At 39.2% G+C, this 22,579-nt stretch overlaps 3 protein-coding genes across 5 annotated transcripts in view; 1 reads left to right on the forward strand and 2 right to left on the reverse strand.

Moving 5' to 3' along the window:
- Positions 1-652: 652 nt before the first annotated feature.
- Positions 653-6,874, reverse strand: LOC141811354 (beta-2-glycoprotein 1-like). The gene is made up of 8 exons (XM_074699382.1): positions 6,531-6,874; positions 6,213-6,389; positions 4,401-4,497; positions 3,983-4,059; positions 1,537-1,725; positions 1,280-1,459; positions 1,000-1,197; positions 653-811 (listed from the first exon to the last, which is right to left on the reverse strand). The coding sequence occupies exons 1-8, from the start codon at positions 6,598-6,600 to the stop codon at positions 747-749; spliced, it is 1,053 nt and encodes a 350-aa protein (XP_074555483.1). The 5' UTR covers positions 6,601-6,874; the 3' UTR covers positions 653-746.
- Positions 6,875-9,314: 2,440 nt separating this feature from the next.
- LOC141785261 (beta-2-glycoprotein 1-like) lies at positions 9,315-12,723 on the reverse strand. Its single transcript, XM_074663458.1, has 8 exons — positions 12,622-12,723; positions 12,361-12,540; positions 12,172-12,268; positions 10,809-10,885; positions 10,287-10,472; positions 10,026-10,205; positions 9,679-9,876; positions 9,315-9,560 (listed from the first exon to the last, which is right to left on the reverse strand). The coding sequence occupies exons 1-8, from the start codon at positions 12,695-12,697 to the stop codon at positions 9,451-9,453; spliced, it is 1,104 nt and encodes a 367-aa protein (XP_074519559.1). The 5' UTR covers positions 12,698-12,723; the 3' UTR covers positions 9,315-9,450.
- Positions 12,724-17,218: 4,495 nt separating this feature from the next.
- Positions 17,219-22,579, forward strand: part of LOC141787198 (protein kinase C alpha type) — a 300,641-nt gene continuing 295,280 nt past the window's right edge. For 2 of the 3 annotated variants that reach the window (XM_074665490.1, XM_074665491.1), the window contains exons 1-2: positions 17,219-17,588; positions 21,049-21,080. In XM_074665490.1, the coding sequence (XP_074521591.1) occupies positions 17,422-17,588; positions 21,049-21,080 (199 nt within the window). In that variant the 5' untranslated portion in view covers positions 17,219-17,421. The remainder of the gene's footprint in view (positions 17,589-21,048; positions 21,081-22,579) is intronic. The other variant, XM_074665492.1, reaches the window with a different exon arrangement.

Raw genomic sequence — 22,579 nt, forward strand, 5'->3', positions numbered from 1 at the left:
ATATGCTTTTGATATTTGACATTAAGGAATCACTTTTTGTTTGATTGTTTGTTTTTTGTTGTTGTTTTTTTTAAAAAAAAAAAAAGAAAATAAAAAGATGTTATTTGGAAAAAAATGAAAAGTCATAAGATGAGATGCAAGGTTGTAATTTCTCATAAATACAAAATACTATGTCAAAATAATGAGTTACAAAGTAATGACTATGAGATTGAAAGACATGATGATTCGATATTAAGACATAAATAAGGGGTAGGAAATCATAAATATGAGATAGTCATAATTTGGAAACTATTAATGTCTTGTTATTTATTTATTTATTCATTTGTTTTAACTTTCCTTCTTGTAATGGTCGAAATGGGTTCTCAGTCACTACAGTAGCAGTGATGTCCAAAACAAACTGTAACAGACTGTTGACTTTGTTGTTTTAATGACGCTTTCATGGTATGCAATAAAATACTTCAAAGAAAAGAGGTCATAACATGTAAGGATGCTGTTAGCCTTTTTTCAATCTTTAACTGTTAAGTTTGGGCCTAGTTATGACAGTAGGTCTTGGTGAGAGGGGGGAATTGGAGGACAATTCCCCCCTCTTCTATGTCTAGAAGATATAAATTTTTAAAATGCTATTGATATTAAAATAAATACACAGCCTGAGTGCAATCATAAACTTTAATTTCAGGAATGTGAACATAGCATTAAAAATTTTAATCGTGCATTATTTCCCTCAAGAGAAGAGGACTTGTGTTGTTTCAGCACTGCTGGATTTCTGATGGGAGTGAACTTGAACGAAGGATGTAATCAGCACCTCTAGGCTCTGGAATAAACATAAAAATAAAAACACAAATAAATATCCAAGAAAAGGTGAGATTTTTGCATTAGCTTAACATATTCACAGACTCTATCTCATAGCAGCCTTTGAGTAATAAAATCACGTTTTTTGCTAATTTCAAAGCAGTAGATGATTGCTAGTTAAGCTATTTTGTAAGCCCAGGTTTCCCATACCTTCAAAGCATTCTGGGATTATGAGTTTTCCATCAGTGCATTGGGTTGGCACTGCATAACCACACTTCCTGGTCTTGTCCATGCAGAAGACTGAAATCATTTCTCTGTGCAGGATTTTCTTGGGATCCAGGTCTTTGATCCAGATTTTACGGCCCTTGTAGAGAACCCTTGCTTTCTGTATGTCAACACTGCAGGGAGCTGGATGTCACAGAGAAAAAGAGGATACTGAGGTGAGATGTCCTAAATAACCAACTTACTGTAATGTTTTTTGTTGTCTTACCCATGCATGATGGTTTTTCAGACCAGTTTCCATTCTGCTGACAAACAACCTCTAGGCTTCCTTCAAGAACGTAGTCCCCATTGCAGCCATATCTGACCGTATCCATGAAATAAAAGTCACCCTGCTCACTGACTGACATGTAGCCTCTGTCTATATCCTCAGGAGGAGGGCAGGTCACCACTGCAAGGGAAACAGAAAAGTTATAACTTACATTTATTTCCACTTTTCAGACTCATATTTTTCACATATTTTCCTACCTTGACATTCAGGTGTTTTGGTCCAGTGGCCACTTGCAGTGCACTCGGCTCTTGCCTCCCCAATCACAGCGTACGGTAGATGGCACTTGTATGTCACCCCCACACCAAAGTCAGTGGTGTTCCCTCTTACAATCCTATCATAAACTATCATTCCATTTAAAGGGATTGGAGCCAGACCGCAGGTAACAGCTATACGAGGAGAAAGAGAATAACAGTAAATGTGTTTTTCTTTAACGGCAACCTCTGGTCTAAACATTTAAAGCTAGAGCTAAAAACTGCAATACCTCAAGCATCCACTTGAGGTTGTCTGTAGAAACAGTAGACACCACATACACACAGAAAGATCTGATGTGACAGTTTGGTCAAGATACCACCTTTCTCTTTTTGCACACACTACATACAGTGAATTTTTTAAGAACTCGTTCAATCTGAAATTCTTAAATTAACGAGTTTTACCCTTATAAGGGCATGGCTGATAGGTGGGCATCCTGTAGCTGTCTGCAAAGAGTCTCAAGGTCCGCCTCTTTACCTCATCCTAACTTGAAGAAAGTTGGTTTGGGTTCAGCATTTTCTCACGGATAGGCTTCAAATAACCATACTAAAGACAAATGGGTGATGTCATGGACTCTACGTCCAAGTTTTTTCCAAACAGAAACCTTTTTATTTTGGTCACATGGTCGGGTAATTGATTATTTTTTAATTTTCACTAATTTTAATTTTACATTTTTGCTTGTGGTTAAGCTTTGTGATTTCTTTGGGAGAAAAAAAATCTTTTAAATGAAAGATGCTTTTCTTTAACATTGTGGGTTAAAATACATTGTTTAAAGTGTAAAAATTGAATATTATGAATGTGTTTTTTTTAGCTTTGCTGTCCATACCCAGGGACATTATATCTTATGGTGGTTTTCCCCTACTATGAGTGATTTTGATTTTTCCTGTTCATTTTATTTTGCACTTTGTAAATAGTTTCACCTTTGCACTGTAAAATAAATCACACTTATCCTACAACGTTGCCGTATTCTTTTTTTTGTTAGTTTCTTTCAGTGACAAGCAAAACCTCGCCACAGTAACACTGTGTGGCAAAATCAATGCACGGCCAATCACCATTCAGATTTTTGTGACTTTGTGGTATGTGTCAGAAGAGTGAACACATCTTTTGACGTATCTGCATGATGATGCTATTTCTGAAAACTGTAAACCAGTTTACGTGCAAGTAAATCACAAGAAGACCTATTCCTTGACAGGGTTTACACTGCTGCAATAAGCTAGAGTGAAGCCCTGTGACTTCATATTTACAGTGAAACTAAGACCTACCATAAACAGATGTTTGGGTGCTAATCTGGGAGATGTGATAAACCAAGAAATAATGTTGAACAGTATGATAACTTGTCTGCAACCTATGCTGTAAATTTTACAGTAAAGTACTGTTGGCAAGGTGTCAGTAATTTTCTGTAAATTAGATTAGAAGATTAGATTAGATAGGAACTTTATTAATCCTTTGGGAGGGTTCCCTCAGGAAATTCAGATTCCAGCAGCAAGTAACACCGTAGTACAAAAAAGATGTGCAGAATAGATAAGAGTAGAAAGAAGATAAATAAAAACACAGGTTCTATACATCAAAATACAAAATAAATACAAACAATAGCAATAGTAATAAAAATAAAAGTACTGGCAATAATAATAATAATAATAATAATAATAATAATAGTGACAATATTAGTGATAATAATAATAATAATATCAATAACAATATCAATAATAATAATAATAATAGCAATAATAGTAATGCTAGTTATAATAATAAAAATAGTTATAGCAGCATCAATGGGGGTTCTGACAGCAGCAGTTAAAGTGACATTCGGAAGTACTGCAGTAGATGGCGCTGAAGAGCTACTCTGCTGTATGTTTCCAAATTACGGTTCTATCTTACCCATAATCTTTTACTTTTTACTGTTATACACCAGCAAGACCTTTTCATTAAGTTACTGCAGATATTATGGTAAAATACTGTTAACCCTGTTACTGAAAGAGTCAGAAACCATGCACAGATAGCTCATCTTTTCCTCTTTCAGGAACAGTTTGGATTTTCTTGCTAGCCCAACTGCTTGAAGAGAACAGCTTGCATCAATAATTGCCTGTGATTGGAACATCCTTGCACGTGAAGTCCTATGCAGTACTGTATTACCCCACAAGTCATGCAGTGCTTGATTTTCTTCTTTCAGAAACTGCTCAATTTTTGTTGATGAGTTATGGCTGGAAGTCACTTATGGCTATCCGCTAACACTGCCTGACAAATTCATCACCACCAGGGGCTTTCATTGTCAGCAGACGACTGGTGATGGATTCTGAGATTTTGTATGTTTGTTATTTTTATGTAATAAAATCTCTACTTGACCTTATTTTTTTACTGTTCTGGTTTTATCGCAAGATTCATACTTGTTCATACCTGTGCACTGTGGTGCTGGTGTGCTCCAGGTCCCATTGGCGAGGCACTCTGCAGAGCTGGCTCCAGTCATAACGTACCTGATCCGAACAGCCATAACATTCAGTTAGTTTACTCTAACAAATATTTTTGACATAAATACTGTTAAAAACTTAGTACTAAAATCAAATTGACTGTGTTTGAGTTTATAGCTCCTACTGGAAAAAATTCTACTGAAATATAATTTTCTGTTTGCAGTTTTAGAAACAGAGAGGTGACTCTCTGTCCAAACACCTTAACTCTTGGAAATTGAACCACATGTTGCTTTAATAATAATAATAATAATAATAATAATAATAATAATAATAATAATAATAATAATAATAATGATAATAAATTTTATTTGTAGAGCACTTTTCATCAAAGTGATCTCCTGGTTTACCCTTCATGACAAGTGTAGTTGATTATGCTCTGGTACACAGTCTCCTCATATTCTACTTCTCCGTTGGACAGATCATCAGGATACGGACAATGTTTTGCTGCAAAGAAAGAAAACACAACACATCAGGGGAATTAAATTCAGTGTTAACCACATTGGGACTTTTAAATTCATTGTGAACATTTTAATATCTGTACAAATTATCAGGTGTTTTTCAACCAGGAGGTCCAAGAACTTTTTTTATTTCCTGGTAAAACATCCTCCAGAACTAAATGGTGCCTGTGGTCCATTGTTTGTTTGCGTTTTCATCACAGGCTGAAGACATGGACAGATTATACAAATCAAGCCAAAGGGGAAATAAAAAGTAATTGCAACACACTGCCAGACCAGCAGAGGTCAGTAAAACAACAATAAAGCCCACTCAGAACAACAGACCAAGGAAGGAGACAGCCAGCAGGCATCTTTATGTTTAGGGCCGCATTTAGTCTGTTTACATGGATTTGTCAACACTTGAAAAGAGACAAGTTTTAGTGGTAAAGCTGCTGCCAGCCAAAGCCATTTCAAAAAGCCAAGAACAGCTCCATACTGGTCTGCCATCTAAAACAAGAAGACTCTGGAAATCAACTCCCTGTTTCAGCTTAAAGAGCAATCCTCAGCGAGATGCATCTTTCTCAAACAGTTTTAGATCACCATTTAACACTTCTCTGATGAGGAAATTCAGACATATGTATAAAACTAAACTAGAATGCATTCACCAGGACTTCTTCTGTGTTTAAACAGCTGTTTTAAACTGGATCTCCACTGACACGCTCAGCTGAAGGTCTCCAGTTACAGGGTCACTCTTTGAACTGAAACACCGGGAGCTGAGAGAGACACATTCACACTATCAGGCTCAAAGAAGACCATTGTTTGGGAGGTACTAAACCAAGTCCATCACAACTGTATGTGAATTTATTGTGGACAAAGGGTGATATAAAAACACTTTGGTGTTTTTTTTACTCTTGAACTAAATTTATACCCCAGTTCCCAGAGGTGAGAGAAGCTAATACGTTGACCTATGATGACATATTGATATTTTTATTCTTAATTTTGATATTTTTGTTAATATAAAAAAATCATATTTTAGGTAAGTTGGAAGTACAATATGTCTTCTGCACCTCCACTGCAGTAGATGGCGCTGAAGAGCTACTCTGCTGTATGTTTCCATTAAACTATACATTAAATATAATCTCAAAGTTTATTCTAAATATCTAATTTAAACATGATGATGTTGTTTTTGATGCAGTAAACATCCATGTTTTTTCTCTTTTTTCTTGGGTCAGTTAGTTTAAAATCATTATAAGTTCATTTTTTTTACAGTGTAGTAGACTGATGAAATAATAATCATGTTTTGCGCAATATTCTATTTTTTATGAGTAACATTAATTACACCAAGTGACATTTATCAATTTCACCAACTGACCACGACTTTCACCCAATATTTTTTTTGCAGCATTAGTTTAATGTCACAGAAGTTTAAGTGTCAAACTGGACAAACTTTATGATTTCAAGTTAAGTGTTTGTATGAAACACTGCATCTGACTTTCACAATATCAAACACAATAAAACAGAAAAGTTGTTTTCAATCAAATAGTTAACTGTGTAGAATATCGCAATACATCACAATATCGTGATATTAGACATTATCGTGATCCAAGTATCATGAGGTTCTTGCCAATATTCAAGCAACTGTTGTATCCAAAATAAGACCTCTATACCATCTCATTCATGTAGCACATATTTTTCACAATTGTCTCTAGAATAATGGAGACTCACGTATGCATTTGTATTTGGTTTGGGTCCATTGTCCACTGGCGGCACAGACAATCTTCCGAGGACCTGAGATGGGGGTGTATCCCTTCTTGCAGGACAGGGCTAACTCTGCTCCGGGGTTGAAGAACCTCTGGAGCCCTTCTGTTTCAACGTTCTCGGGCAGCTGCGGCCTAAAACAAGCTTCATAGACAAACAGATGTAACAGTCAATGTGTACAGACTGTCCGGTTCAAAACAAACTCTATGAAACAACAAAGCCATGTGAACTTTGTTTTTTGACAGCTAAATACCTCAAATTATGGCTCATAAAAACAGCACCTACCATTGTCTTGAGCTGAGTTGTTGAAAAATCCAAACAGACAAATCAGAATCAAAGACAACACGCGCTCCATCCTTTGCAGAATCGTGCAGACGTTTCCAGATCCTTCCCCGTGTGTCTGGAGTTAAAACATTAAATCCTCGGCCTCTCTGTCTCTCTGCTGTTTGTGTTTCTCTCTGAGTCAACAGATAAGAGCAGCATGAAGCGACCGTTAACTGCTGAGCCTGGTTTTGTTTTGTGATAGTTTTGGCCTGATTTTTGCCATAAAAGCGGAATCTTTGTGACTCTTTACTGGAAGTGAGGAGCTACATCTGTGGACTTTCTCCTTGTTGCGAAAACAGATATTGATCGTTCTCACATTTGGCTCCAGTTTGCTGTGGATTTACAGTTTTAAATAAACTTGGCTCTTTTAAAACAGAAGAATACCTTGAAAATGCCACAGGTGGTTCAAATGTTCTTTTTTGTTCAGATGAAAATAGACCACAAGCCTTATTTGTCTCAAGTGTATTGAATTGATTTAGTTGAAAGGGTTAATCTGACTGATGAGTGATATTCTGGTAAAGAGGAGGCAGGTTTTTAGACCAATACTGCAGACAGCCACCAGGGGGGTCTCTACAAGTTTTGGCTTCACAATAGGGGAACTATTTTGTTGTGTTTTGAAATGTTCATGCTAATGACACACGTGGTGTATATCCTACCACATCAAAGAGCAAAAAAGGCATATGCTGAATGCCAGTGAGAGATTTTTGGTATACAGGGGCGGCCTGTGACCAAATCTACAAATATACAGTTTTATTTTTAAAAACTTTTCCGGTCTATGAAAAAAAAAGTAAAAAAAAAAAAATTAATTAAATTAAACAAATGATAATAATAATAATAATAATAATAATAATAATAATAATTATTATTATTATTATTATTATTATAAATACATAAATAAATAAATAAATAAATAAATAAATATTTTTTTCTGATTTTTTTTCAAAGATAAAACCACTTATATAAAAATAAAAATATTTTTAGAGTCAAATCACAAACAAGAATTGTTTTAAAGTGTGCCATTAATCACGTAGACTGACACCTATTCAAAAGAATTAATAAAAATCATGTGGACTCAGTCCTGTGGCTAATGGTTTGGTTAGTTGTTATAGTTCATAAGGAGCTTCGAATTAAATTTATGTCATGCTTATTATGGCCTCACCTTGTGTTGTTTTGTGAACTTGTCTTTAGACTTTTTGTCTCATCACTTTATCTGGAAACATATCAGAACTTCTGTGGGATTTTCAAGCCATTTAAACTTTAAGAGGTTTCAAGCTTCAGAAGCAGAGAAGTAAATTTTGAATTGATATAAGTTAATAAATCTCCCCCAGATGAAAGATTTTCAACTACATTTCACACACTGCGCAAATGTTCAAATTCATTTGTGTTAGGACTAGCTTAACAATGTGAGCCTGACCCTGGTGGTGCTAGCTCTGCTAGCTTTAGCCACTCTTGGCAAACCAGTTTGACATCTTTACCTGTGGACCCAGTGATCCAGGTTGAGCTGAGTTGAGGAAAGTGTCTCTGAACTTGAATCTTCAAAGAGGGGGTATTTTGCTTTTTTTTAAAGTCTGTATTTTGTCACTCTGGTACCCCTGTAGTAACTTAACATGATTTGCAGCTCAAGAAAATCATTTTTTCCTCATACTGGTGTTTTAGCCCCTGTATGAAAAACTTAATTTTAGCTGCTGTCTCTTTAAAGTGATACTTCGGGATGGAACAAGTTGGGTCCTATCACAAGATTTAGGGCAGAAATTACCCCTACAGCAGTGTTTTTGTGCAGCAGAAGCCCAGAGCGCTCGCACCAAACACCCCCTCCCTGCTCCTCTGCAGGTTTCCTCTGCACTCAGACAGGGCCATATTTTACTTGACCAAAAACACAAATAAACGAACTCCCACCAAAAAAATCTGATATCGGTCGCATTCATGCTTTATTTAGAGAATTTTCAGCACGTTACTTTCACACAAAAACACCGCTAAATAAGGCTCTAGTTCTCATCGTGTCTCTTCGTCCTGGCAGACTACCTGCGTTTGTTTATATCTGGCACGCCGCGCGTGGACTGATACACTGAGCGGTGAGCGCCTCTTAGCCAGCTGTGGCTCTGCAGCGGAGGTAGCGCCGTTTTACGACACGAATAGAACTAGTGCCTTATTTAGCGGGGTTTTTGTGTGAAAGTAACACGCTGAAAATTCTCTGAATAAAGCGTGAATGCAGACCGATATCAGATTTTTTTCAGTGGGAGTCAATTTTTTTGTGTTTTTGGTCAAGTACAATATGGCCCCGTCTGAGTGCAGAGGAAACAGGCAGAGGAGCAGGGAGGGGGTGTTTGGTGCGTGCGCTCTGGGCTTCTGCTGCACAAAAACACTGCTGTAGGGGTAATTTCTGCCCTAAACCTTGTGATAGGACCCAACTTGTTCCATCCTGGAGTATCACTTTAAAGCTCCCCACTCCACAAACCCCCTTACCTCTGATTGGCCAGCCCTGTGGAGGCCTGTCAGAAGCAGACCCTGGTGTTTGAGGCCTGCTCCTTAAACCTGTCATAAACCAGCTTGGAAAACCTTATGTAATTCTTGTGAAAATCTCATGAAGATCTCATGTTATTTTCAGAGTGTTTTGACCACTTCACAGGAAGATTCAGAGATTTCCACAACATAACAATATGTTGAGGTTTAAAAATCTGCACAAGTGTCATGTGAACAACCAGCATTGCTGCTTTAAAATGTTGAAAAACAGAACACCCCCTCTTTAAACTTGCCATAACTTGAATTACTTAACTGTGACATCCAGATTTTTCTGTTATTTGTGTCGATTGAAACTTTATTCTTGAAATGTGACTGTTGTTAAAAGTGGCTTTAATGATCACTATCACAGTGATGATGAAAGTTATGCAGGGTTTGCAGAGCTTGTTGTGTTTGCAGGTGGTGATGCGGCACACGCTTGGATTTCTGATGGAAGGTTTTTAGCCCTTAAGGTGTAGTCCATCTTTCCAGGCTCTGAAATGAAAAAAAAAACCTGAGTATAATAGTTCAGTGCACTTTCTTTAAAAAAAAAAAAGACTCTGCCTGCATTAAAGTGGTTTGAATAAGAGTCTTCATGCTGTTGGTGACTCACCCTCGAAGCACTCTGGGATAGGGAGGGTCCCATCGTTACAGGTGGAGACCACCGGGTACCCGCACCTCTCGGTTTTGTTCAGACAGTAGAACGCCACATGTTCTCCGTGCAGGACTCTGTTAGGTTTCAGGTCAGCAATCCACAGCTTTCTGGAATTGTAGAAGATTCGTCCTCTTTTGATGCCAACTGTGCAGGGAGCTGGTGGAAAAACCCGGCAGTTAGAGCACTTTTCAAAAGAATACTGATTGCTTATTAACTGGATCTAGCATTGGCAGAGGATTGAATAGAAGCAGAATAAAAAGCAATCTCTCAAATTTGGCCTGAAGGTTGATTTCCCCATGACTCACCCCTGCAAACCGGCTTGGCAGACCAGTTTCCTGTGTTTTGGCACTGCAGCTCAGCATCACCGTCCAGGACATAGTGCTCATTGCAGGCGTATTTAACCTTCTCCTTGTAGCCATGAGGTCTGATGACGGCAAAGGTGATGAAACCGTTGGGTATGCCTGTTGGAGCGGAGCAGCTCACCTCTGGGGTTGAAAGAAATCAGTCAAAAACTGTCAGTAGAAAACTTGATGCTACTATAGCATTGAAAAGGGCTTTACGCTGACCTCTGCACACTGGTGGCTCAGTCACGGTCCCGTCAGCCATGCAGGATCCCCTCTCATGACTCGGTGCTTTAGGTGGATTACACTCATAGGTCCAGGCCTGCCCGTACATGGTTTTGGTCCCAGTAACCGTCTTATCATGGATAATTCTGCCATCCCTGGGTGGCTGGGGCAGTGGACAATTCACAGCTGGAGGCAGAGAAGAGACGTTACCTGAGCTTTACTCATTTTATTAGACATTTATCCTCAATAAAACCATCAAAATGAATCCTCTAAGTGCTCTGCAAGGTAATAAATGAGCTCAGTTGATCACATTTGCATGAAATCTGCATAATAAAGTGAGTATGGATCTCAAGCAGAGACTTTGCTTGTGACTTCAGAGTCATGAATGGAGCTGGATTTGAAAGAAGACGTCCAAAAGCTGATTGATTGCTAATGTTCAAGATGACTAAAATGCTAATTTCTTATTGGATAATTTCAGATCATCTCCAGACTTACATCTGACCTGATCTATTCCTTCAGTACCTTTGCAGAGAGGTGGTGGGTTGCTCCAGGTCCCATCATGTAAACAGCTGCTCATATTGGCTCCCAGCATGACGTACCTTTCAAATTAAAACTCACTTTACTCAGACATTTATTAAAATAAACCAAGGGAATCAGACTGTTTTTCTAACATTTAAGTTTTTGGCTCTTACCCTCACATTTATTATTAGGGAAAATAGCACATAAATGCTACTATCACAGGTAAAAGTATTGGGATATGTTGCCATAGCGATATTTTTTCTTACCTTTACTTAACATTAGATGATCAGTGGTCAGTTTTCTGCTGTGTTACATGCTTTGGAAAATGTTCTGCATTAGGGGGGCGATATGGAGAAACTATGTATGAATTTTTTAAAGGCAGGATCAGTATCTGGATTTTATCAGGATTGTTTCTTATATTCAGACTATTTTTAGGACCAAATCTTATTATAATCAATGATGGCATGTTTGGCGCCACCCTGTTATGGCAGCTCTCTCTTCTTTGTACATTTATTGTGATTTTTTTTCCTCCTTTTTTCGTCATCTCTACATTTGGAGTGGATCATTATCTTTGTATGGTTCGTTTGTTGGTTATAGACACCAAACTGGCTTTGTCTTCAGTGATATTTTTTCTATTTTTTCCCCTGTGTTTGTCTGGAGATCCTACATGTAACCATGGCTGCATTGTTTACATGTGAAATCAGCTGTTAGCAGCTTGTAGCATGTCAATGCTAACTGGTGCAAGGCCGGATGTTTCCCCACAAGGTGAGGAAAAGGAGGTGAGGACGACGTGCTGGTTCTCAGGTGTGAGCTAAGAAGTGACAACATCGACCTGTCCTTCCATCCATCGTTGTTGGAATCGTAAGATCTATCTCCAATAAGATGGTCAAGCTAGCTGTGCTAACCCAGCAACAGAGGGAATACCAGAAGGCAGAGTAGCATCATGCTATTCACAGACATGGCTAACAGAGCTAAAGCTAGATACCAACGCCACATTGGAAGAGCTTCACCTACTGTGAGCAGACAGGATCCAGGAGACAGACTGAACAGACTGCTGAAGAAGCTCAGTCCTGGACCCTGTGGAGGTGGAGACTGGCTGACTGGACAATGATGGACAAGCTGTCAGCATCTATTTTCTTATGGAGCTTTTTGCACTTTCTATACACTTTCCTACTTTTGTTTTCTTGATTGCTGCTGTGACTCCTGAATTTCCCCTCAGGGATAAATAAAGTATTTTCTATTCAATTCCATTCTTGAACTTGGTAAGCTGGAGGCTGTTTGGAAATGGACCTTGGTCCTAAATTTTGACAACCCCGCTCCAAGCACATCTTGTAATGATCTGTTTGGAAACATCGGTCATGTTTACCCGTCATCACATGTGAAGTTGAGCACACTCTTGAACGGCGCTTCTGTCCTTCCCATCGCCAACGGCTGCAGAGGCTGAGGGATTGGGCACATCTTAGCTGTAGATAGATGATGACATGGTGAGATAAAACTTAATATTAAAAGGTTTTATGTGAAAGGAGACAACTGAGGAGTAAAATCATACACTCACGTGACCATGTCAGGTCTGACGGAGTCCACTCTCCTGTTGGGGTGCAGGTCATCCTGCGTGGAGTAGTCGTTGATGGGAGGTATCCCTGTTCACATGTGAGGGTCAACTCCTCTCCAACCTCATACACACGCTTTAAAGTCAGCTCATCAATCCCGTCAGCGACAGCAGGGCGGCCACACACTGGAGAAGCACATTTACCAAATAATTTTACACTGCACAGGCTGAAACTGAGTTAAATGAAGAAAAACTGCTTTATTTTACCTTTCTTTGATGCCACAGCTGAGTATAACACCAGCTGGATAAAAAAGAGAAGAGCAAAAGTCGGAGCCATCTTCATCAAAGTGAGGAGCCCTCAAAGTGGCTTCTGTCTAGTAGTCGGAGATGGGGCCAAAACAAGGGTTGCTGGGTAGACTGGCCTCCCTGGTAGCCAATCAGGTGCCAGGAAATGCTCCTATTGATTGTGCACAAAGGTCTGAACTCCTGCATATTTACTCAATCTTGGCAATAATGAGAGGGACCTTGACAACACATAAATGTACTTTTTCATCACTTTCTTTCTTTGCTCTTAAAAACAGCATGACAGGCAGAAAAAAACATGATTTTTTCTATGTTTTTCTTTCACTTTGCGTAAACAAAACACTCACAGAAAGGCTTGTGCTGTCCTGTATGCATGCAATACATGGTTGTCAATTTGATGAATCTAGGCCTCAGTGATGAACCGATCCATTACAACTGGATTATATAACTCCAAACTGGGTCAAATGATTAACTAAGAGTTACATGGTGACTCTATAAAGGGCCGATCAATAGGCAGAGGGGTATAGTATTTGAATGACATGTACAAACATCTGGTGGTGACATCTATTTATAACAAAAAGGGCTTAAAGAGGCAAGCTTTCAAGGAAGATTAGATTTGGTTTGTCTTTCCTTGTTTCATTTGCATTTCATTTGTCTTTGGGCAGTGAACCTGAAGGAAAAGTCTTTGAGGTGAGCTGAAATAGGAGAGATGAAGTTGTCAGAGCAACAAAAGAGGAAAAGTTTAAAAATAAAGAAGGCTGCAAAAGATTAAAACATTAAATTTGTGAAAGGAACTCTGCAAAAAGTCTCAAGAGGAACAAATCATGTGCAGTAGTTTTAGCTTTGGAAACCAGCACCAGAAATAAATGAGTGACAGATAAATGTAATTTTCTGCAGCATCTATTTGGACACACAAAAAAAAAATCACAGTGTGCAAAATCCACACAGTCATGCATGTTTTTTTTGTTTTGTGCACCAAACTCATTAAAGTGTGCAATGCACCTTTACTCCACACGATGACGCCCCTTTTCCAATTTCCCAACGTGGGACCGGGCCTCCCTCCCTCCCTCCCTCCCTCCCTCCCTCCCTCCTGCAGCGGCGTCCGGCTGGGTGACATCAGCAGGAGTGAAAAGGAGGAAGCGGAGCGGAGAAGTGTCAAGCTACCTGAAAACACACAGGTGAAGAACCGGAAGTTGATTTCCAGAATATAACAGGCAAAGAAGAAACGTGCCTCCATGGCTAACATGTACTACAGTGACATCCTGTGAAGTGGGCTATGATCTACAGGAGATTAAAAGTATAATTTATTTTAAATACACAAAATATTTCTCACTTGCATCTCAGTCAGTAGTTTTTGCTCCAAGCAGCACAATCCTCCAAGGTCCTGATGAATGCTGTGTGTGTCCTGCTTCAAGTGCAGCAAGGCCACATGGGTGTTTTTTTGATGGTGTAAAAGATTCAGGGCATAACCTTCATTTCTTTTATTTCCCTTTTACTCACTCAACAAGAGCATCAAAACCTCCTTTGTGACTAACAGAGATTAAAGGCTTCACCGACTCAGGGCTTGAGAGGAAAACAGAGGTTTGAAGTTCTTTTTGGATAAATATTTTGCTGTTATTAGATTAAAACTTCATGAAAGTTACATAATGAATGATTCTAATGGGATTTTTAAGATGTGTTGTTCCAGCTTAGATTCTGGGAGCTGGTTTTCTTGGATTATAAAACAGAGTTTAGAAAATGAAGGTTATCACCCTTTAAATTTGCACCAAGTATTGTTTCCATTATGTCATCATGATGCATATATGCACACATTAGTAGTGTTTATAGCGTTTATATTTGTTTTCCCCCAGTTATTTTATACTCATTTCATTAAAATATGTCTTCTATTTTTTTCTATTCTATTCTATTCTATTCTATTCTATTCTATTCTATTCTATTCTATTCTATTCTATTCTATTCTATTCTAAAATTGACAAGCAACCTTCAGTTTTAAATCATGAAGCCTGTGCATATATGCTAAAACTGCAGTTCTTTAAGTGTCCACTTGAGGCTGTCTGCAGTGGCATCAGAAACCACATACACACAATGCTAAAGAGCCTTTTTTTCACAACAAAATTAAACGTATCAACAACCTGTTTGAAAAGTTGTTTTGGTCTGAATAGCTTGTTTTTTTCATCCATTAAGTTCTTGAACTAACAGGTTTAACCCATATAATGTCATTGCTGAATTTAGTGTAAGTCAAATAAGTTCAGTTTAAATGCTCTAGCTGCAGGTGTACTGTGGTCCCTGAATTCTGACAAAGATGTATCCTTTTTCCAAACTTTGTAACCTCAATGTTCCACTCTCCATTCTTAAAACATTTGCAGGTTTCTTGTTAAATTGTAAAATTGTAAACAATGACCTCAGGCCAACCATCACAGGGGGAAAGGAAGTCCTCGTCTGGATTTCCTTCATCACAACTTCATTTACATTCAGAATAGCTGACTGCAAGCTAAGTTAGGTTGAATCAAGCTTTTGTTGGTTTTGGTATCTGCTGACGATGGGCCTCAAAACCCTTTGCCAAAAATAAATGAGTGATGTCACTAACATTGCCCCCCAGTTATTATACAGTCTGTGTGAGATGTCCAACATTGGAGCTTTCTTGGTATGTAAGTATGTTAGTATGTTGTCTTTTGTTATACTTAGTTTTGATTTTTACTGCTATATTCCTGTGTCGTTGTAACTCCACGTTAATGTTTGCTCTACATTGCGTGTGACTCTTTCACTGACTGATCGTGGCTCTTTTCAGTCTTGCTTGAAAAAAAAAAAAAGACAAATTCCCTGACAATATTTAAAAAAGGGAAACATTATCAACTGAACCGATATATATTGCAAGTTACCGTAATCTGTTACTCCAGATCCCTTCTGCATATTGCAATATTATCAACCAAACAATCACATATTTGTCAAGGGCTTGTGCTTGGTTTTCCACACCCTGGGGATAACTGACATGGTATGAAGTCAAGATGGCAAAAACAGCAGCAGGAGCACAAGTATGTCTCTGGAAATTTGGGGGAAAATATTGTTTTTTGAACCTTAAAAGTTGATTTTAGCTCGCAAATGGTGACATCATCAGAGGGCGTGTTATATTTAGTGTTGATGAAATTAACACAAAGTTGAGGTAACACCCTCCCACTTTCATTGCTCTAAGCTGGTTTGGATATATGCTGGTTTGCTAGAAAGCACTGTGGTTCTGAAAACCCATAAAGGAACTGGTTCCAGAGCCAGATCCGTGCTGGTGTGAAAGCACTTGGTGTCAGATTTTTGATAATGCAATTTCACCATTAATTTTTTTAAATTTATATATTTTTTTCTAATTTGCAGCACCATCACAGAACAAAACACACAAATAATTCAAAAAAATATTTTTCGGCCACTAGACAATTATCACTTAAATAATATTTGTGATTGCATTGAGATAAAAGTAGGGCTGCAGCTATCTAATATTTTAGTATTCTAGTATAGGGGCGTCGGTGGCGCAGTTGGAGAATGCGCTTGGTCGGTGATCGGAAGGTTGCAGGTTCAAGCCCAGCTCTGGGCGACACATGGCGATGTGTCCTTGGGCAAGACACTTAACCCCTAGTTGCTCCCACTGCTGCGTCAGTGGTGTGTGAATGGGTATGAAAGGGTGTGATTGTGTTAGATATACTGATGGATAGCTGTCATAGTAAAGATTGGATCCATCAGTGTGTGAATGTGAGAGCGAATGGGTGTGGATGGGTAAGTGTGACCTGTGGTGTACAGCAGCTTTGAGTGGTCCATGACTAGAAAAGCGCTATATAAGCTCAAGTCCATTTACCATTTTACCATTTAGTATTCTACTGAAAATCCCATCGATTAATCGAGTAATCGGGTTGAATTAAACACATTTTTGTTTAGTTAAAGAGCAGTTATTTTTCAAATGAAAATTTTTCTCTTTAGGAAATAGAATTTTCTGATACAGCATGTCAATAAGAGCACTTGCTTTGGTAGCTCCAAAATTTGTAAACACTCTTTGACACATTTTTTGTGCCTTGTACATCTCATCAAATGCCGTGGACCCAAATGGCACCTGTTTCGTAGAATGACCCATTAGTCTCCAAACTCCAGAAAAGAAGCTAGATTTGTTGCTAGTTTCTATTTTGTATAAGAGGTAGCTTGAGAGGTCTGAAAACTCTCTTAATATGGCCTCAGCTCTATTTGAAACACCACTCTTTAACTTTACTTAACTAATTAAACTATATTTATTGAACATTACATCATTTTTATTTTTTATTTTTTTACTATTTTACTTATTCCCAAATGCAAATTGTTTTCAAGGAAGAAATTTCAATGGTAAATATGGCTGCTTGTCCTTTAAATTTTCAAAAAGAAACTTAACTAGCATTTTCTTTTAAATCTATGTTTATATTTACAGTTTATCAGATAAATGTAGGAACCTGAGCAGCAGGGTTTTGGATAGAAAGCTTCGCCAGTGACTGGAACTAGAGTGTTTTGTTTTGAAGGGTAAACCGGAAGTCGCGTGTTCCTCCTGCGTGCGCCTTCACAGCGCGCGGAGAGCTGTCAGTGGAGCAGCCCAGTAGCAGCAGGCAGGGAAAGCCCTCACACACACTCACAGTAAGTCCCGTGTCTGTGCTGAAGCTCCTCTCTCCTGGCTCCGCGCTGAGGGCTGCGCCTCCAAACGGACTGAAATCACTTCCTGACAGCGACACTGAGCTCTAGCACTGCTTTCACATTTTGGGGGACATGGCTGATGTGAGTCCAAACGAGTCGTCCAACCCGGACGTAGCGAACAGGTTTGCTCGTAAAGGTGCTTTGAGGCAAAAAAACGTCCACGAGGTGAAGAACCACAAATTCATAGCCCGCTTCTTCAGGCAGCCGACTTTCTGCAGCCACTGCACCGACTTTATCTGGTGAGTCCTGCTTCTCCTCCGCACCTCCGCCCCCCTCACTGCTGCCTGTTGCATATTGGATAAGTTCACTTCTCCCTGCACGATCGCGTAACTTTCCTCTAACTTTCAAACATTCAGTCTCTGCTCTGCTCTTTGTGACATGTCATGTGAATCAACATGGGTGTCCCGGAATCGTGAGCGTTTTTTTCCTGCTTCATTTTACGCACGGAGTCCCAGTCAGGCGTGTTTTTCCCCTCCAGCATTCCCATATGGGTGGAGTTATTCTGCTGTTTATACAATTAGTGAAGCAGGGGAGCTAATAACTGTGTGCAGGAGAAACGGGGAAACTCAGGGCTTGGATTTCTCCACATTTTCCTGACTACCTTTGAAAAACTGACACATTAAAGCTACCATTTTTTTTAAATCATTTAGTGTCTGTGTTACTGGATGACTCCTGTTAAAGCCACATTTGTAGTCTGTCATAGTACAACTGTAGTGTTGTTAAGACTGGGCCAGGCTTGGACATGAAACAGGCTCCACTTCCTGGCACACTTAGTCTTACATTCACTATTTCCATGCTTTCCTTAGTGGATAATAATCTGTGTGTAGCTGCTAGGTGACTAAAATTTCAGGGCTAATTCTGCAGTTTTCTTGCACCCTGAGGTGAGCCCATATGGAGCAGCATGTAACCTGCTGCAGATTTATTCCTCCTTATTAAAAGCACATTGTACAGTTTCAACAGGTGAAGTGCAGTGTGAAGTTTTGCAAGTCGTCTGCAAACAATGAAATTGGAAATGTTTTTTTTTTTCCCTCTCAGTGTCGTTAAAGCGTGTTTATGCCGCTGAGGTATGTTCCAACAAAAGAGTAAATTTGCAGACAGCTCAGTGGAGCTTCACCCACTCTTTTACTGCGACATGTGGGAGTTCTCAGGTCGCAGGCTCTTTACTGCTGGTGGCTTATAACCCTGACACTTTTACAGTTTGACCTTTGCCCTTTACCAAACACACCCTCTCAGCAGAGCTCACGCTCAGCCTGACAAAACAACCTGTCGCTCAGCTGTATACACCAAAGAAGAAGAAAGAGGAGGTCTTTGGGTTTTCTCATTGAGAGGAGATATTCAATATTAAAGGATAAGTTTGGTTAATACAGCTTTTACATTGTTTATAGAATAAAGCAGAAAAAAATACTCACCCAGAAGGCTTTCCTGATCCAAGCAGTGCTTCGGGAGATATTTAGATCCAAAATCGTGCAGCAGACGTCCGTATAATGGGATCCATCGGGGCATAGACAGCGCCGATCGTAAAACTGCATTAGTCGTCCAAAAACTCATGTTTTTCACCAATATTCCATCATGGTCCACTCCAGGTTAGTCCTCTGCTGCAGTCTGTGTCACTCCAGACAGCGCTGTGTGGCTGGACTGACCTCTGAACTGACGAAGACTTTGTTTACGTTTGCCCCTCAAAGAAAAGAGGAAGTGGAGTCAGCTCTCCAGAGAGTACTGCGCATGCGCGGAGGGGCAATCGTAAACAAAGTCTTCGTCAGTTCAGAGGTCAGTACAGCCACACAGCACTGTCTGGAGTGACACAGACTGCAGCAGAAGACTAACCTGGAGCAGACCATGATGGAATATTGGTGAAAAACATCAGTTGTATTTTTATTTTTGAAGCTTTCTCACACTATCACAGATTCAGTATCAGACAAAGTGAATAAAAGCATGTTTTCCCAATGCAATAAAGAATCTATGGTGAGTGAAAAAAATCCCCATAGGAGCTTTAAACACTGCTATATTGAATTTAAAGCTCCTGTGATGAGTTTTTTTGCGGTCACTAAATGGGATGGAATTGAAGCTTAATCTTTTTATGACCTGTAAGAGCAATCCAGAGCCCCATGAGCTAAATGATGGATGAAGTCTGTGTTTTTAATATTTAAAGTCTTGTTACCGAGGAGGGTAGGTGTAACAGCTCCTTGATGGATGATGCTACCAACAGTTGAAAGACAGGATGAGGTTTATTATGTGGAAAAACCCTCCAACATTTAATCCTCTGGGCAGGATCTGTGTAGGGACACAGTTTTAGCCACAGGGGGCGCCAAAGTCAACACCAACAAAAAATCTTCACAGGGGCTTTAAATAAATCCAAAATATGTCTGATTGGGTTCAGCCAAGTTACAGGGACTGTGAGGAGTTTCTAAGTGATTTTGAAAAAGTCTCCCTTCTAGATATGCCTGATTGTAAACCACACTTTAAAATGAGATTATTAGCGCCAGTGTTGCTTATTTCGAAATTCTATGTGTAGCTTCTTCATAGCTTTTCGATCGGGTCGAGAAAGACTGGGTTGATATATGGCACGAGCCTAACTGTCAGACAGAAAAAGGACAGAAGAGAAAAAGAAAGCTTAACCGGAGAGTGATAGAGCATGAGCTAAAGGCTAAGACTCAAGTTAAGGGCTAGCTCAGGGGCTAAACTGTTTGTGCTAATGTTGATTCCAACCCACAGTCAGCAGTTATTCTGCAGTGGTCTGTTCAAACTTGAGAGTCTATCAATAAAATGAAGAGTGAGGTTACGTTAGCTCTGATTGGTAGATGACTGGAAGGATGTAGCTAACCAGGATTCACTTAAGTTACACATTACAGACATGTCTTAGAGCACCAGGCTGTTAGCTGCGCCAAATATAAATGGCTACGAAGCTACTGTACAAACTGACAGTGATTACTTGTTGTCATGTTAGCCTACAGATACGTTGGAGCCGGGCTGCCGATAGCACTACATATAGCCAGCTACTACAACGTTTGCTTGATGTCAAGTTTCAAACTGTAGCGCTACATAACTGTACTGATAAATACCTTACCTCAGCGCGTTATATCCAGTTAAAAGTTGTGTTGAGCAAAGAAAACTTGTTTCAATCTGATCTTCATTTAATTCCAAAAGAAACACCTGCCTCACTAAAAGTAATTTAGGACAGTGTGCGGAGACTCTGGGCAGTCCAATTAAAACAGATCCTCCTCACAGCATCTTTAATGAAAAAATCATATAACGCTCATTTCTCTAATCTTCCTGTAGCCGTTTGCCAAAAACGTTTAAGGCCTGTGTCTGCCTGATTTCAGCATTACCAGTATGGATCCTGTTTATTTTAAAGTTTCACAGTTTGGTCCAAACCCCTTCAGGTGAATCTAAAGCTGCAACATCAATTCATGTAAATCCGAAGTCGGAGAACGTCCACATACTTTTCTTTCCAGTGCAGCCTCTTCAGTATTTATTTCGTTGTTTTGGTTTGGGAATATGACAACACCAACCTACAGCAACATATAAATCTTTAAACATTGCAGTGTGCCTGGTGTAGAAGTGAAGCGCATTATGCAACACCCCTGTCTGTGTACACACACATGTATCTGCACAGGTATGAAAGGATTTACAGTGAATGTGTGTGAGAGTCAAAGTGAAAGTAAAACAAGTCTCACACTCATCTGTTGTCTGTGTTCACAGGGGATTTGGAAAGCAAGGATTCCAGTGCCAAGGTAAGACCAACTTCACTGACACTGAACTTGTGAGATCCTCAGCCTGTGTGTGTGTGTGTGTGTTTGTGAGACTGAGTGTACAGATACTGCACCACAATGCACCAACACTCCTCCATTCTGCTGATTGTTTGCTAATTTCCACACGTGTCACTTTTTGTGTTGCTGCTGAAGCGAGCTTTGTTTGGGTCGTTGTGTTCCTCTTAGATCTCTGACACTGCGAGTAAGTCTTTTGGGCTTGTTGTGAGGTGCTAAACAAGATTTAAAATGTTGTTTTCACAGCAGTAATTGGCTTTCGCTGTGTTATTTAACTGCTCACCATCAGTACAATTCTTCCCATTACGCGAAGGCTCTTTCTGTGTGAAAACAGATCTGTTAGTCAGGAACAGTTTGGCAGCGTACGAGTCGAGTCGAGTGGTGGAAAAGACAGTGTGAGCTGACAACAAAAAGGAAGGAAGGACTCTTCTGGAAATGTTAGGCACAGAAACCAGAAAGAGAAAGGAGTTGCAGGATGAGCTGTTGCCTAAGTTAACCCAGAATCTGCTGCGTTGAGCTTCGGCAGACGTCCACTCTGAGAATTCCTCTTCTAATGTGGAAACTTCTGGAGTGCCAGGTATCAGTGCAGATGTCGTCTTGTAAATTTTGCCACACACACTCACAGGATTTCTTCCCTCCTGTGAAAAATTGCTTTAAAACACCAGACACCTTGTTTGGATATGCAGTGTTCTAGGGCTGCAGCTATCGAATAATTTAGTATTCGAGTATTCTACTGAAAATCCCATCGATTAATCGAGTAATCGGATAAAATACATTTTTGTTGAGTTAAAGAGCAGTAATTTTTCGAATGAATTTTTTTCTCTTTAAGAAATAGAATTTTCTGATACAGCATGTCAATAAAAGCACTTGCTAGGGTAGCTCCAAAATTTGTAAACACACTTTGACACAATTTTTGTGCCTTGTACATCTCATCAAATGCCGTGGACCCAAATGGCACCAGTTTCTTAGAATGACCCATTAGTCTCCAAACTCCAGAAAAGAAGCTAGATTTGTTGCTAGTTGCTATTTTGTATAAGAGGTAGCTTGAGGGGTCTGAAAACTCTCTTAATATGGCCTCAGCTCTATTTGAAATACCACTCTTTGATCTTTTTAAAATTAAACGAGTCCTTGAGGCGGAGAAAATTACTCGAGTAATTTTTGTAGTGCTGTCAGGCGATTAAAAAAAATAATCTAATTAATCACAGGATTTGTAATTAATTAATCTAATTAATCGTATTTTAATATTATCTCTGCTTAAGGTCCCAAAATAAAGAATTTGAATTCCAGGACATTAAAATTACATTAAAAGACATTAAAAAACATTTAAAAATAAGGTGGGAATATATGCAACACATTTTTAGGTACCCTGATGCATAAGGAACAAATAAAAAAAAGTTTTATGGTTCTATCTTTACAAAATCTACACATTCCTGCACCTAAGATAAGCTGATTTGATTTTTAGGACG

The sequence above is a fragment of the Halichoeres trimaculatus genome, unplaced genomic scaffold (genome assembly GCF_033239565.1).
Source record: "Halichoeres trimaculatus isolate MK-OKI-2021-1 unplaced genomic scaffold, fHalTri1.1 fHalTri1_scaffold_2, whole genome shotgun sequence".
Taxonomy (NCBI): domain Eukaryota; kingdom Metazoa; phylum Chordata; class Actinopteri; order Labriformes; family Labridae; genus Halichoeres; species Halichoeres trimaculatus.

Coding starts and splice junctions, on each gene's coding strand:
- LOC141811354 (XM_074699382.1), bottom strand. CDS start 6,600: ATGGAGCGCGTGTTGTCTTTGATTCTGATTTGTCTGTTTGGATTTTTC. Junction 6,390..6,530: donor CAACTCAGCTCAAGACAATG/GTAGGTGCTGTT, acceptor TTGTCTATGAAG/CTTGTTTTAGGCCGCAGCTG. Junction 1,726..3,982: donor ACCAGCACCACAGTGCACAG/GTATGAACAAGT, acceptor CTCCTCGTATAG/CTGTTACCTGCGGTCTGGCT.
- LOC141785261 (XM_074663458.1), bottom strand. CDS start 12,697: ATGAAGATGGCTCCGACTTTTGCTCTTCTCTTTTTTATCCAGCTGGTG. Junction 12,541..12,621: donor AGCTGTGGCATCAAAGAAAG/GTAAAATAAAGC, acceptor GTGCTTCTCCAG/TGTGTGGCCGCCCTGCTGTC. Junction 10,473..10,808: donor CCCACCACCTCTCTGCAAAG/GTACTGAAGGAA, acceptor CTCTGCCTCCAG/CTGTGAATTGTCCACTGCCC.